At 39.2% G+C, this 27,830-nt stretch overlaps 1 protein-coding gene across 1 annotated transcript; it reads left to right on the top strand.

Annotated features, from left to right (window-relative positions):
- Positions 1 to 3,104: 3,104 nt before the first annotated feature.
- Positions 3,105 to 27,097, top strand: LOC104626732 (CREB-binding protein-like; the record flags this gene model as incomplete). Its single annotated transcript, XM_010294737.1, has 3 exons — positions 3,105 to 3,144; positions 4,923 to 5,635; positions 26,921 to 27,097. Coding segments are annotated over exons 1-3 (930 nt in total), but the record flags the coding sequence as incomplete, so codon positions are not given.
- Positions 27,098 to 27,830: the final 733 nt, after the last annotated feature.

The following is a 27,830-nucleotide window of genomic DNA, read 5'->3' as shown; positions in this document are numbered from 1 at the left end:
AATTTAGTTAAATATCCATATCTGTTATGCAAGCCATAACTTGCTTGGACTCATTCAGATGCTGGCTATTGGAACTCTCATTTCCCCGTCACCTTCCTCCATACAGACTTTAGGGTCTCCTTGGTCCAGCCAGGTCCCTCATTGCTGTCTTTCTCAACCTGGTTGTTAAACATCATGTTCTGAAAAAGGCGTGCTCTTCTCCTGAAAGTCAAGGTCAGGTGCACACCAGTTTGCAGTCTTTCTGTGTCTCTCATTAGGTTAAGATGCTAATCTAAAGTTTCCTTGCTGGAAAATTTATTTTTTCTATGAATGCATTGTTTAATTGCTCTAAAACATTAAATGTGCTAATTGTCTTTTATGAAACAATAAATTATAGAATCCTCAAACCTCGAAAGGACGTTGGAATGGATCTGGTAATTGCTGACTGCACCAAACAGTATGGCTATTGAGTTGAGTTACCTGACATTGAATTTTAGGGAATGGCTAGAGCTCTGAACTGTTGAGGCTTTGTCTGCTGGGGTCTGGCATGATTGAAAGAAGCCTTACAAAACAAAATTGGGCTCACTGAAATGTAACAGCTATGTTGGCATGAAAGAAAGGCATGGTGAAAATACTGCTTGTGTACTGGCACTGCAGTGTGACTTCAGTGTCTGCTCTGTGGATGGGCAGTCAGAGTTTGGGACAGGAAAACTCCCAATCATGTTTCCAGTGGAGATTACGCTGTTAAAAAATGAAACTGAATTTCATAGTTCTTCACCTGCTTGCTGTGTGATATGTTTGAGATGATAAATTACATAAAGAAATATCTGAGAATGTTTGTCACTTCTCCAGGCTAAGCTAAAAGTGGAAAAAATGGTGACATTGAAACAAGTTAATTGATGGAATATGTATATTAGGAAAGAATCTGCTGATAACAGTTGCAAGTAGTCATACAGCTGAAGATGCTCTGCCTGAAAATGCAGCACGGGTTTGGGGTTTTTTTTATGTTCTTTTTTTCTGCTGGGAAGGCTTGGAAGGAAACAGAACTTATTTTTTTTTTTATTCTGGTTGCTGAAAGCATTGTCCAGGAAGGCAGAAAACTGTGACATTTAAGCTCATAAAACCGAAATTAGGAGAGAGTCTTTCTCAAGTGTGGTTATCTCCTATGTGTGAAAATAGCTGCTCAAAGAACGCGGAATTCTCAAATTGGAAAAGGAGCACTTTGGAAAGAGTCAGGGTGTTGTAGTTGCCTAGTGCTTCTCCAAACTTTCTGAAAGACATGTTATCTCTGGTTTTTGGTTCTCTTCTGTTAAGAGGCTGTTTGGCTTTATGTAACAGAGATAATGAAAGGCCTGAGGTTTAGGATCGGAAGTGCTGTGTAAGAAGTGAGACCCTGTGAGGTGGGTCTCCACAGCCTTAGTCAGCTCTACTGCTTCCTGAGTACTGAAATCAGACGTATGTGTTTTATTATTTAAGGGAATCTATCCTCTTTTGAAATAAAAACCCTTTTTCTGTTCTGTTGTGTGCTAGGTAAGAAGCAGGTTTGAGAGACAGAGCAGGTACAAAGCTCGGTAATTGGAGTGGGACTCCTCAGTGCAGGTATTTTTTGAGCATTGCTTCAGATGACTCTGTGTAAAGGCAGAGGCATCTCTCAATTTTTTTAGACTCTTGGTAGCTGCTGTTGACTTTGAGAAATAGTTGAAGCATTGAGAATTGTTCTTCTCAGGAGGATGAGGTGACTGAGATTACTTCTCATTTTGCTACCAGTAGAAATGGGCCACATTCTTATTATGGCAGATTTTTATATGTGTATACATGTATTTATTATTTTTATAACTGTCAAGACAATCTCTTATCTTTGCGGATTTGTTGCAGACATGCTTTAGTAGACTTTTGTTTTCTGTTGTATTTTATAACTGTTGTAAAATGTGTGCCGTGTGTTGATGTTTTTAACGTACATGACTGATTAAAATATAAAAGCAGGAAGATTAATCATTGCCTGAACATTTGAATACTCAGTGAATTTTTACAGGGCTGCTGTGCTAAGCTGTTTACCTGCTTTTTATTTTCCTGCTGGCAGAGCTGTAAACTTTCCATGCCCAACCTTAATGTAGAGCATTCTTACAGGAGCTTAAGAGTGGTAGATTATTTTAGGTTTTAAGAGGCAGTATTCCCAAACGCTTTCTTCACTCTTTTTGTAAACTGCAAAAACATTTCCAGTCCTTGGCTCTGGCAAGGCTGTTGAAGAGTCCAGCCAGCCAAACAAAAAAAAAGTGAGCACTCGTACTTCAACATCCTATTTTGAAATACAACTGGAAAAAACTACTCTTCTTCTTTTAGGCCACAGCAACATCTTCCCCCTCCACCTTTTGTCACTTCTCTGCTCCTGGCCACACACATACACATCTTTTCTTCATGAAATATTAACAATTTGAGTGCAGAAGCTTGGAAAAACACCGTTCCTGGGATTTACAAAAGTTGTCTGAACAAGCGCTGTAAACCTTGCATTTCCCAGCAAGCCGGGGTGACGAGAGCAGTTTAACAAAGGCGAAGCGTCAGCCATGGACCTTGTGTCACCACCCTTCGTGACGCGCAGGCAGATGGCTTTGGTCGTGCTCCAGGCTGCAGCCGCCGCTGCCGTCTCTGGCAGAGCCTGCCGGCGCGTGGGGAGAGAGGCTGGGCTGCCGGGACCCGGGCGCCGGCGACTCACTTCTGGCCAAACGGGGCTTGGCGCTGAATCAGGCGATGGGGTCTTCATCAGAGGGGGTTAGAGACGGATGGAAGGTTAAAAATATGACACCTTGGAAGAAGGAAAGTGGAATGAAAATAGATAGGAAGAGACACAAATTGCAGTGTAGTGAGTGTCAAGTGGTTGTGTGGGAAAGAGGAGGAGAGATGAAGTGATCGCTGAGAAGAATGTAGTCGACGGTACACCAGGAGTTTCTGCAAAAGGCAAGCTGAAAAGGTGAACTAAACAACCGAAGGGAAAGGCAGCAAGTAAGAGAGAAATTAAAAATACTTCAACGAATCTAGCTAATGAAAATGTTAGTTTGTTACTTCCCTGCTTGAAAGGCAATAGGAGGTCTGTTCCTGAGCTGTGGTGTTATTTTGTCACAGCCGACGTCATGCAAGCCTGGAAGGATTCTTCAGAGCTTATTGACTTCAGTAGGTAATGATGGCAGGATGTAGGTCCCTAAAGGACATGCTGCTGTGCGTGCCTCAAATCAGGCAGAATTTAACATTTTTGTGTGTGTCTACTGTGACTGCTTATGTAATTCACTGGTCATTGCAACACATCTGAAATTTTTTATTCATTTTTCTTCAGTTAGGTTGAATTGAAAATTCGAATGCTGATGACATGCATGGTATTTAAGTGTACTGCGATGTGCTGGCAATGCATGCTAGCTTTGTGATACAGGTTAGGTGGTATTTGGTTTTTGTTGTTTCTCTTCAATGCATTTAGTGTGGTCCAGGCTGTCACTTGCTGAATGATCTTAATGTTACTTTTGCAGCCTGTGTCTTGCACCTACTCTTTGTGGTTGAAGAGCAAATTAAACTTTTAAAACAATGAAGCTTTTGGGATGCCCTTCTTTAGAAAAGAACTTTTGTTTGCTCTAAGCTGGAAAAAATTTGGTTTGTCTGTTGCTCACTGTGAGGGACTAGGGTTTTTCAGGGCTGACTTGGGGGTTGAATTACGTGTTTCACACATTTCTGTTATGTTACAGTAAAAAGTGGTTGTTTTGGATCACATGCTTGGACTGGAAAACTTTTCTGACGTGCGCTGCATGTTTGAACAGCTACTCTGATGAATTGGGGCTAGTTTGCTTATGCCTTTATTACTACTGCTGTATGTACTTGTCCTTATGTCTTCAAATACATAACTTTTATTTTTACATGGAAGTACTTATATACAGTCAAGTAACTTTCTATTTTTAGTTACAAACCAAAATAACATTGTTGCACAGATGCTGCTTGTGATGTGCAATGAAATATTTTAGTGAACTTGAGTTGCTCCTTTTCAAAAAAAAAAAACAAAACCAAATCCAAACCCCAGCACCACCCCCAGTTTTTGTCAGTCTGGATGTTCTAGCCAGGCAGAGCAGTTCCTTCAAGTGGCTTAATGTAGATTTTATTTGATTTATTTTGCTCATCTGGAGAGTATGTGGATTACCTCTGTCAATATTGGGCATGATAAATGAGGGCTGGGCACTTAGAGAGAAATTTGAATTATTTGAGCCATTCAGGGATCGAGAAGTGACTTGATTCAGGAGGCATTGTGAGGAGAAAATGCTGAGTGCCTTTTGGGAACTTCTGAGGTAGTGGATCATGGTACAAATCAATGACAAGAAACTGATATTGAACGTGTTTATATGTGAGACTGGGATCGAACTACTGAAGAAGTAGTTGTCTTTTGATCAAGCCTAGCTGGAAGATGCTCTTTGGCCATGTGCAAACATAAATTACAAGGTTGAGGTAGAATTGCTGAGTGAAATGCAGTGGCTTGGGATTATATAGGAGGTCGGTGAAGGTGATGTAATCACCCTTTTGGGAGAGTAAATCAATAGGGAAAAAAAAAATCTCTTGGTATTTCTGCCATCTTCTTTTAGCCAAAACAAGAGAAATTTAGGAGTTAAGTTAGGACATTGTATTCGTGCCACCTTCAGTTTCTTAAGCTTGGTACAACGTTTTGTCAAAAGTCTTGCGAAAAAACTACTTATTGGCCAGTGCTCTACCCCGTATGGTTGTATGTGCACAGTATGTACCAACGACTGTGCTTTCTGAAAGGCTCTAGAGTTCATGTCACGGGGACCCTCGCTTGCTGGTGATACTGAGTCTTGGGTAAAGATACATGTCATTAAGACTAGCATAAAGTAGTGTAGATGAATATGTTAGTTACTTGTTTGTCATGTTTTTCTCACCTGTGTTTCTGTTTTAACTTGTAGATTTTGGATCTTTGTTTGACTTGGAAAATGATCTTCCTGATGAGCTGATCCCCAATGGCGAGTTGGGCCTTTTAAACAGCAGTGGGAACCTTGTTCCAGATGCAGCTTCCAAACACAAACAACTTTCCGAACTTCTAAGGGGAGGCAGCGGCTCTTCCTTAAACCCAGGAATTGGAAATGTGAACTCAAATAGCCCTGTCCAGCAGGGAGTTGGTAGTCAAGTTCAAGGGCAGCCGAACAGTGCTAATATCGGTAATCTGGGTGCTATGGGTAAGAGCCCTTTAAACCAGGGAGACTCTTCTGCTTCAGGCCTTGCAAAGCAAGCAGCCAGCACCTCTGGACCTACCACACCTGCATCACAAACTCTGAACTCTCAAGCACAAAAACAAGTGGGGATGGTGACGAGCAGCCCTGCAACATCACAGACTGGACCTGGGATATGTATGAATACTAATTTCAGTCAGACACACCAGAGCCTTCTCAACAGTAATTCTGGTCACAGTTTAATGAATCAGCCTCAACAAGGACAAGGGCAGGTAATGAATGGATCTCTTGTGGCAGCTGGAAGAGGAAGGGGAGCAGTAATGCAATATTCTGCCCCTGCCATGCAGGGAAATGCAGGCAGTGTGCTGGCAGAGACTTTAACCCAAGTATCTCCACAGATGGCTGGTCACACCGGACTGAACACAGCACAGACAGGAGCAATGACTAAAGTATGTACATATGATTTAATGTATTCTCTTCATTGCACTTGTTTTTTCTGCATACAGGTGTTTAGAAAATGTAGTAGATTCTTTTCTGGAACAGAACTAAGGAGTGCACTTTCTTGAGTCTGTATTTATCTGTTTCAGTCACCAGTGATATCATGAAAGCAGGATAATTGAAACAGTGTTTCTCATGTAATCAGAAATGAAAGAGCTTGTTGAAAAACACATCCTTGAAGTTAAAAGTCGGGTAGTATCTTAGCAGGGTGAATTAGAAAGGAGTAGCATAATCCTGTGAAAAGGAAGCAGATTATTACTTCTGTGCAGGATCTCAATTTAGCTGCCAGACAACATCATCTTCTAAAGCAGTGTGAAAACTGTTAGAGAAATATTTGTAGATTGAAGGGAGAGGTGTAGTAATTGGTCCTCTTGTCAAGGACCACTGTTAACAGCTGTGTGGTGAGTGTTTTTCAAATATGGAGGAACTGATCTGAAAACATCAAATTTCACTGCCAAGCTAATACAAACTCTGTGAAAGGGAAAGGGTTAGGGTTAGGCAAGTGACTAGGCAAGTTCAGTGGCCACTGCAGATCAGGGCAGGGAATATATACACCTGGAAGTATCTGCCTCTGTCTTGGGGCACTGCTGTGGTCCCTGGTTGATATAGTAATTGTTTTTCAGTTCTTCTCTAAGACCACAGCTGGAAAGTGAAGTGTTTTAATTGCTGCTCCTCCTGTCTTCCAGTTGGATAGCAGTGTGCTTTGTCTCTTGTCTGTGTGGCTTTGGTACAGATCCTTCCTGAAATTTTTGATGGCAAACCCATCATGTAGAAAATCTTTTTTTTTTAATCTCTGATATTTTATCTAGTCATACATCACTAGTCACTATTGTTGTAATTCATTAACACATAAATGTTAATTCATTGATGTGTTAGGAATTATGGGAAAAAATTGCATTTCCCGACATAAAAGTGTATGTCATGTTCTCTGAAGCAGTGCTGATGACATTGTGGATTACTGTGTAGTTAATTTTTTTTTTTTAAATAAAATGTTTAAAAACATAAAAAGCATTCTCTCTGCAGTGAAGGGGATCCCTTTGCTTAAGGAAGAGATGCTTGTGGTCTGAGTGAAGGTCATAGCATGTGAAAGTGGTATAGCTGCCTCCAGCCTCCAAATTGGCTGAATTGTTGTGTGGAGCAGAGAGCTCTGCACAGAAAGAATATCGGCTTATCTTTCATTTGTTTTTCTTTAAGGATTTGTGGGAAGAACGACAAATTCTAATTATCTGGCTTATTTGTATAAACTTATGGATATCTGTGTTCTTAGGAGTAGATTTTTCCTAGACACTACACAGTTATGTAGTGAAACTACTAATTTTCTATGTGAACTAAGTCAAGTAGAATTACCCCAAAGCAAAGGGACTTGCCTGAGGTCTTCATCTGATAGAGTATGTATGAACCTGCTGGGCGAGGTTCTGTGATGTCTTGCTTTATTTTAAACAAACCCACCCCTGGTAAGGAATAGGCCAGCACTCTCAAATTCCATTTTTCAAGGACTTCAGTTCTAGCCTGGTGCTAGCTGCAGGTGGGATTCACCAGCTTGGGGAGGCGACCTGGACTTTCTCAGTTAGCATATGTTCAAGAAGTAAAGTAAACGTTAATTTAAACAAGGAATATGTTGGATAAGGATAGTGCAAGTATCCCTATTACATACATCATTAGTTTGTCCTCATGCAGTGCTGTGTTCAGCACTGGTGATGCATTTCCAAAAGATTAGAGCAAAATGAGTGCTTTCAAGTCCTTACACACAAAGTTGTTTGGAGAAACTGAAAAAGTAGGACTGTTTCGTGACAGAGCGTAAGTGATAAAATGGTGCTTCTATGAAGGCACTAGCACTTAAGAGAACAGTTTTCAAAACTTGACCAACTTAAAAAAATCGGGCTCCATCTCTTGTTGAACAAGATGAAGCTTAAAAGCATTGTGTTGGGTTTTTTTTAAGTTTTGCTTTACTTAGATCGTAATTTTCTCTTCATAAGAGAGCAAGTGAGCTGAACGTTTTACACAAATATTTTGAGTTTTCATTTTGGAACAATTGCTCCCTGAATTTTCTTCTGACTAGTGGCAGCATTCTCTTTTTTTGCCATTTTCCTTAGTAGGCATTTGAGGACTGTCATCAACTTCCAGTCTCTTCCCGTCCCCCAGTTTATTGTCCTAATAGGGTTACCAGCTCTGATTGTGTGTTAACTTTTTCTCTTATTGATGGTCTGGTTGTGATGGCAACTTTTAAGAAAAGTAAAGAAACACTTCAGTGAGTTTGTTCTTCTGAAACTGAAATTCCTTCTGAAGGACTTTGTGGGTTAGTTGGGTTTTTTCACCTCCTGTTCCCTGATGACTACCACTTAACATATATGGCTTAAAAGATTTGAAGAGCAGCAACAGAAGTGGTGAGGCAACTGATCTACCTAATAGTGAATGTACCTAACTTGACTAAAGGGCTTAAAATGTAGCTGCCATTGTACCTGAAGAAGTGTGTCAAGGCTGGAAGCAAATTCTCTAGGTGGTGACTGTAGCAGTATATCCTAAGGGAAAGAAAGAGGTGTGAAATACAAATGCAGAAAAAAAAAAATCTAAAAGAACTTTTTAAACCAAGATTTTCTTATTCTGCTTAAAATAAGTGATGTGCATCACTGATTAATCTCATTCAAGTATGGCTCAGATGCCCATTTTTCTCAATTCAGTGTGTTCATATGCATTGTGTAGCAGTCATGACCCTTTATGGTTTGGGACCACTTTTGTTGGGCAAGACCTTGCTTCCTTGATGGTTTGTTCTAATCCTTTTTTAGTAAATGACTAATCAAGGAAAGTCCATTGCTTTTTTCTGTTTTTCTTTCTTGTGGTATGTTTTTATAAGCATTCTTTCTATTAAGAGGAAAAATAAGGGGGGGAAAAAAAAAAATCCAGAATCTGATCCCTTCATCTACTCTCAGAAATAACTGGGATTCATTTTGTCTGGAGCATCATAAGCCAATATTGTTAATTTTGAGCTGGACTTGCCATTTTAGGGCAGCTCTTGAAAGAACGAAAAGTACCCTGGAAATGAGCATGGTAGCTCAAGCTCATGATGTGTGTGCTTGCATAAGCCAAAGGTGGCAAGTAAATCTTATCCCTAACCGATTTAAAAGGGAATGAAAAATAACCGATTCTCAGTGTCAGAGGGCCATAAGCTGCTGACATCAAGACAAATTTTTTTTGCTTTGGTAGGGAGAGACTAAAGCAAAATACTTCCTCAATCTATAGAGACATGAGCAAAGGATTTCATAGATTTCATATGATCCTCTGGAAGAAGCACCCTGTCAGTACAAGTGAAACAATAGCTATTAAAGTCATAGTCATGTTTTCTTGGGAGTAAATAGCATGTTCTTGATAGTCTAGAATATTCTTGGAAATAGAGGGTAGAGTAGTCCCTGAGAAGATTTTGTGAATTAAAGATACACCAAATTACTATGGCAAGGATTTGAGTTCGTAGTTGCCCATGACTGTGCAGTTTTCATATTCAGAATGATTTAGAGCTCCTGCTTTGTGATTTTTGACTTCTCTGAGATCTCCTGGAAGCCTCTTCTATGCTACTGTATATATCCCTGCTCTGTTCACTGCTAGACTCCTTCCTGTAACAATTTTGTTTGTAACTGTGGCATTGTGGCCCTGTTTTCTTGAATGACGCTACAAGGATAGTTTTCATTTGAGTGGGTTGAAGTCCTTTAAGAAATCTGCTTAAAAGAGCAGAAGGATTCTTCTTTGAACAATTATCATTTGGTGGGGTAGAGGAGCAGATCATCTTGTCACAGTAATTTCTAGTAGTAGCAGAATTCTCCTGTTGTGTGGTGCCATATTTTTTTGTAGAGTCCAGAAAATGCATTCAAACAATCTAGAAAATCTTTTTAAATTAAAGTTGTTTTTTTAAGATTCTTGGTTGTCGAACACTTGAAGCAGTAGCAAAGCTAAGCAGATGGTCTGTTGCTTCCATAGAAATGAGCACTTCATTGCGAGCACGCTCTGTGCCTAATACTTTCCTGTTGCTGTGAGAGTTCATCTTTTTCAAATGAGGGAGATGAAGCCTTCATATAGTTTATTGTGGCTGGCAGCTAGATCTTGAAGTTGTGTTTCCGTAGATCAGATGTTATATAGTCTCTTGCTCAGATGCATTCCCCTTGTCCTAATACTGCTATCAAAACCTGTGGAAAATCAGAAGAAAATTTTGGGAAGTTCCCATTTCTTTTGTATGGTTATCAACCTTCCTTTTTGCACTCTATTCAGAGTTTTGGGTGGAGACTCACCTAGTTGGTACTTTTGCTCTTCCCCTTAAGTAGTAGTAAAGTCCCATCGAGATCAGTATGATTCTTGACTGTTTTCTTTTTCATGTGTTTCCAAGGTGCAGTGCCTCCTTACACAGTTCTGTAAAAGAAGTCGCCTTCAGTAACTTCAGAGCTGTATCACTCAAATAAGGATATGCTGGTACCCAGCAGCAGAAACATAGAAAAAAAATCCTGGAGCTGTGTGTGGCTGATGATTTGCAGAAGCCACTGCTTTTAAGCTGCAGTGAAACTGCAGCTTGCTGGGGGTTCCTTTCAAAGTGGTTTTATCTATAGAACTAGTAAACCTACCTCAAGCTTCGTTTTATTCCTGAGAAGAGCAATTTAATGAAACATGTTGTTGGGCTCTGTATGCCCCAGAAAAAGATGGAATTGTTTGGTCAGATCTTAGTCTGAATCTATGAAGGGATCAGGAGGAAATCGTTGTTTATTTTCATACCTAGTTATGAGGATTACAATATTATTGTTTTTTTGTAAAATGCCGTTTCAAGATTGTAGATTTTAAGTAACCTTGTTTTGAAAACTCTAAAGGAAAATATTTGTGTTGATGCAAGCTAGAACCTGCCTGGCAGGGAAAAACTGATAGACAAGCTGATCTGTCTTCCAGTGTAGTATTTCAGGAGATGATCTGGTAGCAATGAGTTTAGATACAGAGTTCAAAGTGCTGTGTACAAGTGATGAGTTTTACTTACTTGTGCATTTATATATTTAACTGGAAGTTGCTACCAGTAGTAGGATTGGCACCAAAATCTTAGAGGTTCAAAATAGCACTAATGTGCAAAAATAAACCTAATATGCTGGGTTTCTGCATATGAATTCAGAGCAATCTTTTCTCTTAAGTATATTGGCGTAATTAATTTGAATAGTGCGTGTTTTCAACTTCTGATCAAAATAGCCGTATAGCAGTGCATGTTGCAGTAGGAGAAGTTTTAAAGAGGAGGAGGAACTCTTACCAGAAGTGAACTTCAGAAAACAGTGAAACCATTTTTTTTTTATGTCTACCAAGAGAATAACCAGTTGTCTGTCTCCCTCCCTCCTTCCCTCTCTCTTTGTAAAAGGACTGAATTCTGTTATTTGTTGTTTCTAGGATGGGTGTATATCTAATAAATGTGCTTTTGACAAACACATTCATAGTTTTGCACCCTGTGGTTGTTCACTGAGTGGTGTTTTGGTGTTGGGTATTAATCTTGAGTAAATTTAATAAGAGAGTGAACTACTCTGAAGAGCAAGAATTCTGATACAAGACTTCAGTTGTATATATAGTTATGTTGCTTGACTCCGTGTTTTGAGGAATCCGTACTAAGGAAAATTTGTGGTGAGAAAAAATGAAGCAAACTATTTATTTAAACAGATTACCCGGCTGATATTGCTAAGTATGAGATTTAGATACGCTTGCTGATTGTGAATTAAGTCAGCTGAAGATGTTCTCATTCCTTTGCAGTTCTGTGTGTTTTAGAAAACTGCTGGTGCTGTTTGTTTCTTTGGTGACTCTCAATCTGTCTGAATCTGCCTGAATTGTTTTAACGTGACTTGCAGTTAATTTGCTTCTCATCCTTTTAAGTTGTCCTTACGAGACTGCCAAGCTGACTGTCTCCGAGCAGACCATGCCGCTGGCAAACACAAGTAGCCGGTCCAAATGATACTGCAAATAATGCTTCTTCCCAGTTTCAAAGGGCTCTTAATAATGTTACAGACTTGACCGTAGTCACTTGGTTCTCTGTTGAATAACTTTTATCACCAAAACAGTGTTTTTACTGAGAAGAGACATATGTGCTTTCATAATAATACAGAAGAAGGATATAAATATATAGAAACACATAACAACAAAACTCATGGACTCATGGTAAAATTAAAGTATCTGTAATGCAGTTTTGTTTTGAAACAGGACCATGCAAAATGGTACTCAACAAATGAGTTTACTGTGGTATACCAAAGAGATTTGGTGACTTAAAAAGCTTACTTACCACAAGTATTACTCCTGGCACCTGAAATTGAGTTGTTTCCTATTTCTAGTACATGAGTTAAATTCCATTTGCAGTTGTGCAATGTCATTGAAGATCTTTGAAGCGATAGTCACTTGGCTCCTGTTTCCTGCTTATGCTTAAGCAGGCGCTTAGATTCAGTTTGGCCCTAGTGCCATGAGGTGAATGCTGCAAGAAACAGAACGGTCAGCCTTCGTGGAGGCAGACCACAACTTGGTTTCCCCTCCTTCTGCTTCCAACTCAGGCAGTTAAAAAGCCCGTCTCTGTTAACTTGCATGGGCTTATCGTCCAGCTGATAAAAATGAAATGTTTGTGGTGTCTTTTCAGAACAGGATTGTGCTTTTATCTTCTAGTGTGGTAACACAATGCAAACATTAAGGATTTTGTCACTAACTCTAAATCATATTGGTTACAGTCTTGTAATTCTTCAATTTTTGTCATTGGAATGGGGTTTATTTCTAAGTAATGTATCTGAAAGAAGGTTTGGAAGTGAAACTAATGGATCTACTGGTTCTTTTGGAAGCCACAGATTAAAAGCAAGATTTCCAGTGTTCTTTCAGAAGGTTTATTAAAATGACAAAATGAACTTCCCAGTCCTTACTAACAGATGTAACTGAAGTTATTTCCTTCTAGTTTTTAGATTGTTTTCACATATCTTCCCGCGGCTGTTTGTAGTTTGTTTTTTTTAATACACAGGTTTAAAAATGACTCAGATGTTGAGAGGGAGGAAAACCTGCCAGCTTAAATGTTGGTGTGTAGAAGTTATGCAATGCCTAGTTACTTCAGTGAGAAAGGAATGTCTTTGTCGTAGTAATTTTCTTAGTAGACTCCAGTAGTGCATATAGATAATATTGCACAGGAGCACTTCTGACAAGACCTTTTAGCAGGTCTCAAAACTTCTCCTTCCTTGAAAGATAAACTTAATATTTCTACTTGACAGTGAGCTGTGATTATATTGTGAATCCTGTAATTGGAAGTACATACAGAAACGTGTCAAAGCAGCTGGTATTATGGTCTGAAAACTAAATGCTGTTGGTCTGTTTTCTTAGAAAAAAGGCAATGCCAGAAACTTCAAAAATTGGGTGTAGCATGATACACTGTGTTAACCTACCTAAGAAACAGATCAGGAGTGGAGAAGCAGTGAGAGGAGGCGATTCTCCTGTGGCTTTCACAAGTGAAAAACACTTTATTGAAGTACAAATGGGACACCTTCTACTGTCAGACAAAAATAACATTATGTTTGAAAGTTGTACTTTGGAATTTTGAAATCCCCTCACTTTGCTAGGGGGTTGAAATTTCAATACAGAAGGCTACACAGGGCATGCCCAAGTCTACTTCGTAGAAGGCAGGCTGTTTTTTACTTTTATTTAAAGATTAACTTTTAAACTAGAAAAGATGTTTCAATAGACACTTTCCCCCCACATCGCAAAAAAAAAAATAAAAATCCTGAATTCTTATTGACACGATTGCTAGTTTACTTTGCAGCGCTGACCTAAGGAATGGCAAAATATAATAGCATTTTCCTTTCATCTTGTGAATATTCAGAGGAAATACCTGGGTGTTGTTTGGAAGCCTAAGTCCACTTGTGTGTGGCATCGGTGGACAGTTTGACTGCTGCAGCTTTGTCCATCGGCTTTGAATGGCACGTGCTCATTTCTCCTCCCCACCCTCCTCCTCCTTCCCGCTACAGTAAAGGCTATTTACTCCAGAAATTGCTGTGACTGTGGAGGGAAGTAAGATACTAAGCGTATCGTTGGTGTTTTAACGGTTTGTAGGTAATCCAAGCAATGCCTTTAATTTTAAGGCCAGATTTCTAGAATTGAGATGTAGATGAATGAGAACTTGAGATGATTTTTGACCTGATGCTACAAAAACTACCTCGAAGTAGCACTTACATGTTCTGAAGGTGCTCAAGCCCCAAAGTGATAGTCATATTCTTTGGTATGTGTATGTATGAATCTGCTTTAGCTTTGGCAAATAAGAAGCATACTGTGCCAGTAGTGCCTTTGTCTTAGAAAGGGTCGTAATGAAAATACAGCACATTAAATACAGGCACATCCTGGCCAAAAGGACCCATCTATGAAACCCATCTTTTACAAGAAAGTAGTAAATAGGCTATTTAGCAGTCTCTGAGAGATGCTGCTCTTTTGGGGTAGAAAGCTTTTGTATTTTCAGAGTGACTGCAGTGTAACACTGTCCTATCTGTATGGTATTCTTTTTTTTTTTTTAAGGAGATTAAAACAAACAAACAAAAAACAAGTCCCCTTGGAAACTTTTGGCAAGTTGACTAAAGTAACTGTCTTTATGATGGGAGGATCTTTGTATCCTGGAAATGGAAAAGTGTTGAAACACCATGAATTGAAGATGGGATTTCACTCTTAGAATAACCTGTGTTTGCTTCCTTAGTCTGATATTGGGCATCTTGGGTTAAAATACGTTTCTGGATAGTACTGTGTGCAGGCCACTCTTAGTGAGAAGCGTGTCTGCACAGGCCCAGTTTGTTCACACTGTGCAGTTTTAAGCATGTGTTTAAAGATGACCATCAGATCTTACCTTGTTTAAAAACCTGTGGAGAAGACGCTCGATAGCTTCACAGGAACTGTTAAATCTTCAAGGAGAGCATGTTTCTACAGAAAGACTGGAGTTTTCAAGGTAGCTCTTGAAGTCAGTATGGTATTTCAAAATAAATGTATTTGGCTCTTAGAGTTATTTTAAAACTATTTAAACAGTGTAAATTATTCATAGTTATGTTTCTCCTTAGTTACTGTTAATTTCAGGCTATGATATTTGGGCTAAGTGGTTGTTTTGAGTTTTTTCTTCTAATGTATTTAGTGTAACCTGTAGTGTAAATTTTGTTTCTTGTCTATTTGATTTTCTTCCCCCACCCTCCCTTCTGGATTGAAATAGAATAATTACTTCTTTTAGAAGCACAGTCTCTCCCTTCAGTGTGCCTACTTTTCCTTTAGAATTCATGTCTGTCAAGGAGTGTACATACTGTAAAGAAAGGAAAGAGAATACCTCTTTTCATTATATTTTTGAGACACCTTTTCTGTTCCCGTTACTCTGTAGAGCTACTATTGCCTTTTCCCCCACCCCTATGGAGTATCATATCACACAGACTGCCTGATAATGTATCTTTGGTCAGTTCTGGGAGATAAATGGGAAAGAATCTCTTAAATAGTGCTACTGTTTTTCTTAGCAAAACAGTTTATTCCTTAATACTAAATTTTTGGAGCATGACATGCTCCCTTTTACTTGGCTGTCTCCAGCCAACTGTAAGAACTTCAGAACTGCTGAGGTGCCGCAGACACATAAGACTAATATCTACAATACACAAAATAAAGGAATAAGCATGGGCTTTGTGTTGAGATTTGCTGTTGGTTTAGAAACCTGCATTTAGCTTAATGATAATGAAGTATAGGAATTAGGGGAGGACAGGGGTATTTTGAGTTGAGATCCTGTGTTAGAAAATTCTGGTTTGATGTGACCAGAAATGTGTTTTAGTACACGCTGATGCTTCTTCTGGAAGTAAGTCAAAAAGATTTTGGCCTGTGAATATACAAGCAAGTATCTGTAGAGATGTATCTTAACTGAATTTCAGTCTCTCAAAATCATCTTTTTAAGTGTTGTTGGATTACTGTTTGTGTCCAAACTCGATTTTCTTGATGAAACAAACTTTTGAAACCTCTTCAGTTAATTTTGTGGTTCTGGTTAACTTTCTATTCTTACATAGTAAGAATAGCTCTTGTTTATCTGAAGAAAGCCACTACTTCTGCTTGGCACTCAAAAGCTCTTGAAGCAATTGGAATACATTGATCAATTGTGGCTAATTATCCATTAGAGCTTTGAAGTTTTTATTTGCAGAGGTTACACTCATTACAAAGTGTAATGTGTAAAAAACTTTATTTTTTATTTGTAAGTACAACAGCAATGCTCAGTGCAGAAATTACTTCAATTCTTCCTGTAGTATGTTCTGTTGTATTAGCATTCAGGCTTGTGTAGAATTTTGGAGACATTTGCTTTCTTTAGGCATATATACAGTGCAAGCATATGACACTTATTTTCCTGGAAAAGGTTAGTTACCAGTTAAATGTATTAAAAGAGTTTGTTCTCTATATATCCAGTCATTTGTAAAGAGTGTTTTCCCACAGAATTCTGTGTCTTCTATTTCAGTAATTATGTGGAAACGTTTATACATTTTTAAAGTGGTCTTGTTGCCTTGGAATACTTACATTTGTCTTCAACCTCTGTGAAATGCTTGGAAGAGAATTTCAAGTCTTATTACAAGTGGTAATAAAACACCTGGCTTCCTCTTAATGGGATTTAAAAAAAAAATTTTTTTTACTTCAGCTTTTATTACAGGATGAAAGATTTGGTAAAGAAAGAAATAAATTACAATTATTCCTGGACATTTGAGTATTTTCCTTTGAGGTAGTTGACTACTGAAGAGCAAGACACTCTAAACGCTTCATGAATCTGTTGTGGTAGGCTTTTGTTACAGCAGTTAGCTTAAAGAGGTGGGAGAGTGGAGACTTCAGCACAAGATAGGCTTCCTCTGAATTCTGCTAGCCAGATCATTATTTAATTCTCAAAACTGATTCTTGAAATGTTACTTTTTTTAAGGCATTCTTGTTACTTACTGGCTTTAAAAGTGAATGTTTTAAAATTAGTATTTTTGTCAAACTGCCAAATCTGCAGATTGGGTTAGGTGAAAAGCTCTCACCTCAGCTGAGATAATAGATTTGCCACCATTCTTGCACTGAAACTGAATTAACTTTTTTTTTTTTTGGTAACGCCACTGGCTTTCTGCCATAAAATGATTAATCTTTTCCATCCTTCTCCATCTGTCCCTCTGGCGTATATGATCAAGCACCATGGTGACTTTCTTTTGGAACACGTTACTATAGGATGAAAGAGTAATTAGGAGAGACTTTTTTTTTTTGTCAGTAAACAGATACAAGATGATGCCAATGTAGTAAAGAAAGCCTGTCTTTCCCACTTCACAAATGAACATAAATTCCTAATGGACCTATCTTTTACACTTTTCCGAGAGCCTTAATCGGTTAGGTGGACCTTGCTTCATGTTAGAGGTTTGTATTTCATACCAGAGGGAGATAAGGGTCCAAAGTGCGAAGTCCTCGGCGTGTGCCTGGCTGGAAAGCCGCTCTTTTGCACTGAGCGTGCAGGCAAAGCGGCTGATCAGAGTCATGGCAGTAGCACACAGGGAGTGAGGAGGGATTAACTCCAGGTGGTTGATGCCAGATCATAGTAGCTCTGGAACTTGTGTGTGTTGAATTCCTCTGGGAACCGATGGTGAAGCGGTGCAGATGGCAAAGCATAGGTCTCGGTCTCTCATGGAGTTACCACTCTGGAAAGCAGAAATAAGCCTTTCGAAAGCTGTTCTGTCCTCTTCCACTGTTGCTTACTAACAATATTAAAAGCAGCTGAATTGTTTATCGGTCTGAATTTCTGATGTTCCTCCATTGCTAGGAGCAGATCTACTCTTGCATTCACAGTACTTTATATAGTTTAAAATGATAACTCCTGAACATCTGAGGTGCCTGACTTGCTTGACTTCCTTCTCTTGAGAGAAAGATAAGAAAGATCAAAAGGAAGAAAGTAAAAGTTATTTAAGCCAAGCAAGGTGACATGCTTCTTGGTAGCAGAAACCCTTCAATGGAAGGGAAGAGAGAAGGGGGACAGAATGCTGAGCTTTTTAACCAAGTTGCATGTTGAAAGCCCAGATTTGAAGTAGGTGTAGTAACTTGATGACAGGGATTTGAAGGCTTAGTCCAATAATGGAGTATGAAGTAACTGGTTTTGGTGAGGCCCGAAAAAGAGGAAAGTAAAGGGTGCATGGCTCGATGGCAGCAAGTACAGAAGTAGTTCTGAATCATCCCTGTCCTGTAGTGACTTAAGACAGTGATAGCTTGGAGGCAGGAGCAGTATTCCATTTCTGTATACCCAATCATCCTGTTCATGCCAAACCCAAAGGGTACTTCTTGAATCTGTGGGTTGTAGTGAGAAGTGCAGAATTTCCATTTTGTGCCAGCATGCGCTTTTTAAAAAATAATAATTAAAAAGAGAGAGAGAAGAAAAGTGTCCCTGACATATTGGTGATGTAATAGGGGATTTTGGATGAAGCATGTGAGATGCTGAGTAGCAATGGCTCTAGAAGAGTTGGATTATTTATGCACAGTTGCTGTGTCAACCTAAGGCTATTGATTATGGTATAACCCTAGAGTCACAGCTCGGGCATTCGGAAAACTGAATCACAGTTTATAGGTAACTTTTGAAAGGTGGAACTAGTTATTGTGTCCTCAGCATTTAGCATTTTATTTCGCACTGGGTTGTTTCAGTGATACAACAGGAGGAAGTAGCGGCAACATCCTTCCTTGCAAATACAAGGGATTTAGGAGAAAGCAGTAACGAGTGACAAATATGTCTTATTAGAGCAATTTATACTGTTGAAAAGGCAAGCACTCACGTGTGCAACTCTTCAAGATTACCATTAGTTTGTGAAGTTCTGGCCTTTTACCAAAACAGATCATGTCTAGGATGCCTCTGCTCTATCTCTTCTTTCCTTAATTATGATATGCATGTTGTGTTCTCTAAAATAATTTAGATTATTAATCTGGGCTTTACACTTAAATTGATTTTAGCTTTTGTACCGTAAACTAAGTCTAGAATAATATAAGGGTAGTGGTGGCTCACTAAAAGGCTGTCCTTGTGTCTTCCTTCTAGAACTATTTTGTCAGGTTATGGGAACAGTTTGGTGGGAAAAAAGGCTCTGACCTTCCTATTTTTCTATTGCCAAAACAGATCTGAGAGTAGCTTAACCAGTAGATTGGCTGTGTATCCTCGCACTGCTACTATAGAGGCACCCTTCCCTAAGGGTCTTCTAAACTATTTCCTATCGTGTTTTCTGCTGCCTCTCATGTCCTTGGATAATCTTTCTGAGGTGCTGACAAGACAAAACTGGCAATAATGCTGGTGCATTCAGAGCCCTGGTTAAACACAGTGGGTAATGGCAGAGGTCTTTGTGCCTGTTCTTCGTGGAGATGTTAATCTTAGTGTCGTAATCTACTTGTCCATCTCTCTAGTTGGCAATCTGAAGAATTGAATAATCTGCGAGACTTTTAACAAAAATGGGTCTAATTGACCAGTGGTTTCCAGAGTTATTAGAGGAAAAAATGATTTGAGGAAGAGGGAGGAGAAGGGATGCTGATTGTCACAGCAACCATTGCTTCAGCTCAGTTTCTGTAGGATACCTAACTAACAACGTAGCTAGTTTTGTGATGCTGCAATCAGTGTCATTCTGAAGAGGCAACTTAATTGCTGCTGGATTGAGTGAATGAATAAAATTCTGTCTGCAGTCCGTCCTCTCCCTGATCTCATGGTGTTAGAAGAGCAATCATCTGAAGTTGCACTTAACCATGCTCAGTCTAATACAGTTCTGCAGTGCAGAGGAGGATACAACAGCTTGATGCAGTTTTTGGTTGCTGTTCTGCACCTTTGCTTTCCTGGACTTTGATACTTGTCTCTGGGTTTGGTTAATGGACTTGGCAGCTTGGTCAAGGTCTTAGATCATTTTTTGCTTCCTGAGACAACTTTTTCTTCTCACCTTTCTGTGTTGTCTGTATCAAGCAGGAGAAAACTTCTAATTCTCTGTTATTAGGTACCATTTTGTAAAGACTTAAGCGTATAAAAATTAGTGATACAAAGTTAGTGATGATACCTCTGATTACAGGCCTTATGTTTTGTGAACTAATTCCTGTTGATGAATAGAAGCACATGCTATTTAGATTAATCTTAGGAATTGCAGTGGTATTTGGCCACTTACCTTTTTTTTCTAATTTTTGCTTTGAAGCTATAGAGCTTCAGCTCTTACCTGTTGATATGTTTTTGCTAAATAGAAAATATTTGTGTTACCGCCTTTCTGTTCCCAAATCAGTATTTTAGGATCACTTCAGTCCTTGCCTTAATATAAGCAAATTAATAAGATTATATGGTAAACGAAATAAATTAGGCTATTAGATTGCAATTAGACTGTCTGTTGTAGCCGTGCTTTTTAGACCTTTGAATAGTTCTTGAGGTCTCTCTGAATCCTGTCATTTTAATGTATTGTTCATGAAGAACTAATACAGCATGATTGTCGTCATTACAATAGCATTCACATCAAGCCGAACACATAAAGATGTCACTTTGCACTTACCCAGTCTTCTTTTCATACCTCCTGTTGTCATACTGAGAGCTCAGATTTGTTGTTCAAGCACTTTGCAGATTCACAGCTTTTAAAGTCCAGCCAAGCTTGTCTAGCTTGCTTCCTTTCTTTCTAGGACTCTGTTTTAGTTAAAAATCTAATAGGTACTGAATTGAATATGAACGATAACTATTTTTAGTTTACAGGATTGGGTCATAATCAGATTACTTCAGCTGGGCTTACTTTCCACTGAACCCATGCTGCTTTGAGTTGATTCTCATATCAACCTTTTTTTTTTTTTTTTTTTTTTTTCTGCTGTCAGGCTAGTCCACATCTAGCAGCAATTGTTTTGTTTTTAAATACTTGGCCAGGATAACCTTCTTCCATTTCTGTACAGAATAGTCAGTGCTTCAAAACTTAATGAAAATCACAGAATGGTAGGGGTTGGAAGTGACCTCTGAAGATCATCTGGTCTAACCTCCCTGCCAAGGCAGGATCACCTAGGGCAGGTTGCACAGGAACACGTCCAGTCGGGTTTAAAAAAAATGAACATTTAACTTAAAAATAAATTGTTTTTTTTTTCTGGACTAACCTGTCTGGACCAACTAATTAAAAAAAAAAAAAAAAAAACAACCAAAAAAACAACACACCCAAAAACAAAAGAAAACAAAAAAAAACCCACCACAAAACAAAAACAACAAAACACATCATCAACTTTATGTAGTCAGCAGTGGTGCCAAATACAAAACCAAGAGTGTTGTCAGAAGTAGGGGCTGCTCCTTGGCACGTGCCTGCAAATGAGGATGCTTTCTCTCTTGCAGGAAAATTGATAGTGAACTCAGTTTATCCTGACAGAACTTTATTAAGTTTAGAAACCCTGGAGTGAAAGGTGGGTTGGGGCAACAGAGGAGAGCAGAGTTTCCCAAAGGAAAATGGGTAGCAAGGACCAGAACTGTATACAGCTCTGTGGTTTATGACAGCGGATTGGAGGGGAAGCTAAAAAAGGGATTGTGAATAGGAAATTATCTGCCTGTAACAGTGAATGGTTTTTGCAGCATGTTGTATCGGTTGCATGTCCTGGGAGTCTCAGGAATGCATGGTAATGAAGTAAGTCTGCTTGAATGAGAGAACTGGCTGTAGTGGTAGAGGTGAAGGGACAGTTCATAAAAACTTGGAGTAGGAGGAAAGGACAGGATTTATTTACGGCCTAGACACTTTGTGTGCAAAGCGGGAGTAGCTCCTTGATGGTGAGCTAGAGGAAGCAGTACTGTAGTATGTCAGCAGTGATAAAGAAGAGAGGAAAAGAGTAAGCTTTAAAAATAGAACAAATGGCATAGTGTGAAGACCCAGTCCGGTCCTTTTAAATTACATCGGTGAACTTCTCATTTCTGTCATATCAACTCTGAGTTGCACCATCAGATGAGGTATATATAGATTTGGTCACAGACTTGATCTGTAATATCTCTGAAACTCCAGGAGCTAGAGGAAATTGAATTGCTGTTCTGATCTGAAAATAACTAAAAAGAAGAAAAAACAAAACACCAAAAACCAAAGAGAAGAACTTCCCACAGCTGCTGCTCATTGCTGTGTGAGATGTCTTGTATAGTCCAAATCAGCTAACAAAGGTTTTACGTTTTCCTTTTTTCAGCTTGGAATTTTGTACATTCCTTGGCTTGTGAGAGTAGTGAAATACCCTATTTCCTATCCACACTCAGTAATAGCTTCCAGTATCTAGAGAGTTGCCATAGTGATTAAAAAGGGAACAGAATCTGCTTGTCTTTCTGGGATAGCAGAATTATTAAATTAAATGCATCTTTTCCATTAAAGGAGAGTAGCATTATCATATTTCTGAGAAGAACTGTTTTAGAGTAGAAATAATGTGTTTAAGCTCGTGTCCTGCATTATTCATGTTACTACTTCTGGCACTTCTAGCCTTGACTTGCGGTTCTGTGCTGGGGTGGTTTATAGCATCCCTGCATCTACCCTATTGCAACTGATGGAACCACTGCGTAGGAAACACCTTGCTTGTGAAAAAGTCTACTTTACTCCATCAGAAGTTGTTGCAGTTGTGACCACAACGAACCGGCAAGAAGCGAGAGTTGCACAAAATTGTGACACGGAAACATGAGCATAAAACATGATTTGCCAGAGGATGAGGTGGAATGAAAGGAGCCACCCCGGGATGAAGGAGTGCTGAGAAGGTGGCCTGCAGAAAACGGTGGTTGCATCAGGTAGAGAAGAAAGGAGATGAACAGACAGTTGAATGAACTGGGGAGGGAACATCCTTAAGCTTAGAACAAAATGGGAGTGAACCGCAGCATAACCCAGGTTTTTGGAGAGAAGCTTTATGCTTTTGTTGTAGTGGAAATGCACCAGCTACTACGCTGGTATGTTGAAGCTTTGAGTAGCCCTGATACACATCTGTGCCCATTTGTTGCAGGTGGAAAAAGAAACAACTCGCACTGGTTTGCTTTTTGCTTTCGTTGCTTTCAGGAAAGTTAATTTAACAAACTTCAAGCAAAATACAAGTCTTTGTGATGGCCCACTGAGCCCCACATCAAAATGACCGTTCTTACCAGGCTGCTAACTCCCGTGTTCACGCTGGTTTATCTTTTTTGATGATTTGTAATTACCTAGTAGTCTTCCCCTGAACTAGCTAATTCAGGATCAGAGTTCTGTTTCAGGAATGTAAAAACAAAGGTCTTCGAGTATCTGCCTTCCCCAACCTGCCCCCTCATTTCACACAGGAAAAAAAACCTGGGGGCAGAGGCAGGAGCTGCAGTGTTTGAGCCTTCTGACTCGTTTGCTTTGGAGCTGCTGGTTTCAGTTTGCAGAATGAATAAGCAATGTAAAATCTTTACTCTGTATATGCTCAATCATCTGATTATATTTGCCAGTTGTTTTTTGAGATTTCAATGAGCAGTGGTTTGGATCAAGTTTTACGGAAGGTCCCCTGATCTCAGTGTTCAGATAATTAACCAGGAAATGTCAGCGAATGCTTTATGCACTTGGATGTCTTTTCAGCGTCTGAAATGCAGGGGATCTGCCAGGTTCTTCCTTTTCTTCCACCTCCTATTTGTTGCCTTCCCACCGGTGAGGACCTGACAGTGGTTGGTTTTGCTGGACTCCCTACCTGACTCTGTTTGCTGGAGGTGGTTGCTGCTGGAATAAATGCCGAGCTGCTCCTCGGGTTACCAGTAACAGCTCTGAAAATGCCGTTGATCTTGATGCTGTTTGGCAGCAGCTTGTTCTGCCACTAAAACTCCTCGTCAGTCCCAGCCTTGGTTGAAAACTATTATAAGTAGATAAGAGTTCGTTAGAGCAGTTCTTGCATTGTGTTGTGCACTTGTAGTCTCTGGTAGTCACAGTCCTGTTGATAAATTTAGCTCCTATGAGGCAAAACTCCTCTGAAACTACAAACATCTATTATCTTCAATAAACTTCTCTTGGTCCCTCCTGATTTTTGTCTCCATATTTAACTTCAGGGATTGCCACATAAGAAAAATAGGTCTTTCCACCTTTTTAGATCTTTTTTTTTTATTTATTTTTTTTAAAGATGGACTTCAAACAAAAAAAAGTCATTGGCAGTTTGTTTCAGTGGCAGTAATTTACAAAATTGAAGTGTAGGTTAAAGGGCATGTCTAATGTTTTACAATGTTATCAAACTATCTGCCTTTTTTTTTTTTAAGTTGTAGACTGGTGTAACTCTGCAGCCATAGGTTCCTTTCACGTACTGAAGCACTGCTTTAAACATTGAAATACCATGTGGCAGAAAGCACATTTAAAAAAATACAAGGTTTCAAAGGGAAGCTGCTCTGCTTCCAGCTTGATTTCAAAGAACAAGCAAGGCATTTCTTAAAATTTCAATCAAGTATCTATTAGTTAATGACCACCTAGAAAAGGAAGAGTTATCCTCATCATATTAAGTACTTAGTTTGGAAGACCTGAAAGGTTGCTTTGTTATTGTTCTGAGTTGTGATATGTTTAATAACAAGATCTATTGAAAAGGAAATATTAAAATATGATAAACCAACCATGTGGTTTACCATGTTAGGATTGCAGTTCCTTGGTGATTTGGGGAAGTTCTAGTGGTTTAGCGTTTTAACATACTTAAAACGAAATTGTCTGTTCTCTTTCTTTTGAGACTGAAATATTTGTAATGTTTTTTCTAAAACTCTATTTTTAAACATTTTCCCTTTTATTAAAGAAGTTAATCTTTCCTGATAATGAAATGGGATGAACAGCTCTCTGTTTCTTTTGGAGCAAGAACTTACATTTGGTGTAAAATGTGCTTAGAGTTCTCACTGCCTAAAGAAATTCTCTCTTCTGCGTTTTCAAAATTCATCTGTGTTTAAGATTTTGCCAGAGGCTTATAACGTTATGCTGCGCAAGCTCAGCACATCCGTGTTGGGCAACTTTGTTGTCTGCACTGAATCTTTTTCATCTCCTCACCCGTGGGTGAATATGCTTCGTCCTTAAGCTGCGAGGTCTAAGGAGGACTTGGCTTGCGCTGTCTCCTGCAGGCTGGTGTGGCCCGAGTAGGGCTGTGGAAATACTGGAAATAGGTTCATGTGTATGCAGCATTTCTGTTTCTCTCTCCCAGTTTGGGTTCACCATTGTGCTTTCACAGTGGTGGCGGTGACTGTAGGGCCTGTAGGAAGTGGTAGTATAGCACTGGTCGCCAGAAGAGTCTATTATACAATCTAAAAAAAACCCAAAACCACCTACCAAACCTGCAAGCAACTCCAGAGAAGACTAGAAGGGCCAAGTCCTCCTGCAGACAAACAAAGTTTGTAGTTGGGGATTTAGACACAAGGGGAAACCGAGTAACAGCCAAACAGCTAATGTTCCTATTTCTGGCCCCTGAAAGGTTAAAGTAGTAGGTCATAAGCCGCTCTCTCAGAATCTCACTTTTAGTTTCAGAAATTTTCTTCACTGTTAATCTGATAGACTGTCACAGTATTAATGAATAGCTGTAGATATCAGATGACCCTTTCTCATACCTTGTCTGAAATAGTGGGTTGAGTGGGTAAGTTTATTAAATGCTTCACTATTAAATCTTCATAGAAAAGCTGCCAAAATAAAATCCATGCTGTAATAAATAATAACTTCTAAAAAATTTTCTTTGAACATAATCCTACAAAACAAATGCAGAAATGCAGAAAATGAAATTATTTGTATTTGTGCAATGTGATAATAGCCAATACCACCTTTCTTTAAAAGCACTCTTTATTACTAAGCTTTTGATGCTCTTAGGACTAAAAAAAACCCTCATTGCTTATATGCTATTTGATTTATTCAACTTTACTGTGGAACACAGCACATATGTGATAACTCTTACACTGCCAAGTGACAGCTTTTTTTTAATGTGTGTGTAGTGGGTCAGATTATTCTGTAAAGATTCAGCGTTTTGTACAGTGGAAAAAGGCCTGAATCTGGCAACAGTCCCTCTGCAGGATGCAGGTTAAGGGAGTATTTCCTAACGTAAAGCTACTTCAGGTGCGGCTGGGCCAGCTGTCTGAAGCCCAAGTGTACAAAGTACACTGACAAAGAGGACAAGGCACAGTTAAACTGTGTGTTTATTGGACTCTGCCCCGACATAATTTACTGCTCTTAACCAGTGCTTCATCAACTGGTCCTTCAGTCCAATTCCTGTAAGCATGAAAAAGCAACCATTGAGCAGTTCCTTATTACGAGGCTGTTACACTGATAAGCTGATGTGCGTGGTCCCTCTTCCAGCCATGGGAATAGTCCTCCTGAATCCCTGCTGGTAAGGGAAGTGAAAAGACCAGGACCATGGAAAACTAGTGTGTTGTGTAAGGAGGGGCTGGAGAGGTCAAAGGAAGGGGGAAATAGGATTTAGTATGGTTGGGTTTATATTTAAGACATTCTGATGGGTGATAAAGTCATGTAGATATCCTCCCAGTGCAGGACAGGGGGAGCACAAACATGATATGTTGATTTTTGTTTCCTCTTTATTTGTGGGAGTGTGCAGAGGTCCTAGTCTTAGTCATCCTCTTTCAAAGAAATAAATTCCTGCTAAAATGTCTTTTCAGGACTTTTTGTCCAGTGTAATACTAACTGACTCAATTGAGATTTTCCACTTCTCTTGGGAGACTGTTCTTCAGGCGAAATGGCTCTTTGGATGGACAGTGTTCTCTTTACTCGTTCAGGGGGAGTCGCATTTCTGCTTGCTATTCTTAAGGAGTTTTGGGGGTGTAATTTGTCAAGGATGTCAGCCTTAGATGGATGTCCTTTTGTTCAGACATTTTTCCTCAAGTACCAAAACAAAATTAGATAAGCATTTGCTAGATGCCTCTCTATATCTCCTTTCCCTTCCCATCCAGTCTATGTACAACGTCATGCTTTGTGCACAGAATGCACAAAGTACTACAGGATTTGAGGTTTGTCTGGTTTTCAAAAGTTCTTGCAGTGTTGGAAAAAGTAATTTCTGTCAATGCAGATAGGGAAGGATAATCTTGTTTTCTCTTTTGCATTTCACAACACGTTTGTAAGTTGAATCACAAGACATCAGACAGCGCTGTGTAAATTTGTAAAATATTTTTTTAAAACTTAATTTAAATTTGATTAAAGCTGTAAAATTGAGAATTTAATATTGAGCAACTTAAACTGGAATTTTGCCTCTGTGAATGCAAAGATGGATATTTGACATGTTTTCTTTTTTTTTAATGTTCCTTCGGAATCAAGGAAATTATAATAATTTTGTTCATTCTTTTCCAGATGGGAATGACAGGTAACACTAGTCCCTTTGGGCAGCCTTTCAGTCAAACTGGAGGGCAGCAGATGGGAGCTACAGGAGTGAATCCTCAGTTACCAAACAAGCCAGGCATGGCGAATAGTTTGTCTCCCTTCCCTGCTGACATCAAGAGTACTCCCGTCACCAGTGTGCCAAATATGGTGAGTTGTACCTGCCCGTTTCCCTCGTTCGTTATGTCTTGGTAGTGCATTCTAAATTCTTGGGTGATTAATGGCTTCTGCAGCGTGACTGGGCTGCTGCTCCATGGGCACTCAAACATCGGAGTTGCCCCATGGTTCCTCACTACCACTCTGCAGTGCATGTAGAAAGTTTCTGTGCAATTTTTACGCAGTAATTTAACTTTCTAAGCAATCAGTGTTTTGTTACAACGATCGCATTACATCCTTTCATTTTGCCTGGTACATTTAGTTCTAAACCAGATGAAAATGTCTTGTCTCTAAGTGCTGTTTGTAGGTTTAAATTCCTAAATCAATTAGAATGTGTTGGATAGGATACATCACAGTCTTCCCTGAAACTAAATAGTACCTTCCCTATACTTTGAATCTAATATGGTAAATACACCAAATGCTTCTTGGTTTATATTGTGCATGGCTTGCAGATCACCAGCTTATGAGAATAGTTCTTATTAGGATACCCTGCCCAAGTTCATAGTATTCCGTTTACTAGGGTTTTCTTTATAAACTGAAATTAAACATTCCCATTTGTATCAGTATGTCTGCGTATTAATCAAACTGCTTGTGTCGTTTCTATGGAAACTCCAGCTTGTTGCATTTTATATTCTTAGACATGGTAGCAGTTACTATAGAAACTTGTAAAACCTTCCATAACATGCAAATTGCTTATTTTTTAATTTAACTAGAACACCAGCTATTT

This window comes from Phaethon lepturus, unplaced genomic scaffold (genome assembly GCF_000687285.1).
Source record: "Phaethon lepturus isolate BGI_N335 unplaced genomic scaffold, ASM68728v1 scaffold5759, whole genome shotgun sequence".
NCBI lineage: Eukaryota > Metazoa > Chordata > Aves > Phaethontiformes > Phaethontidae > Phaethon > Phaethon lepturus.
The sequence above is the reverse complement of the archived record's forward strand: the minus strand, read 5'-3'. Positions and strand labels throughout refer to the sequence as shown.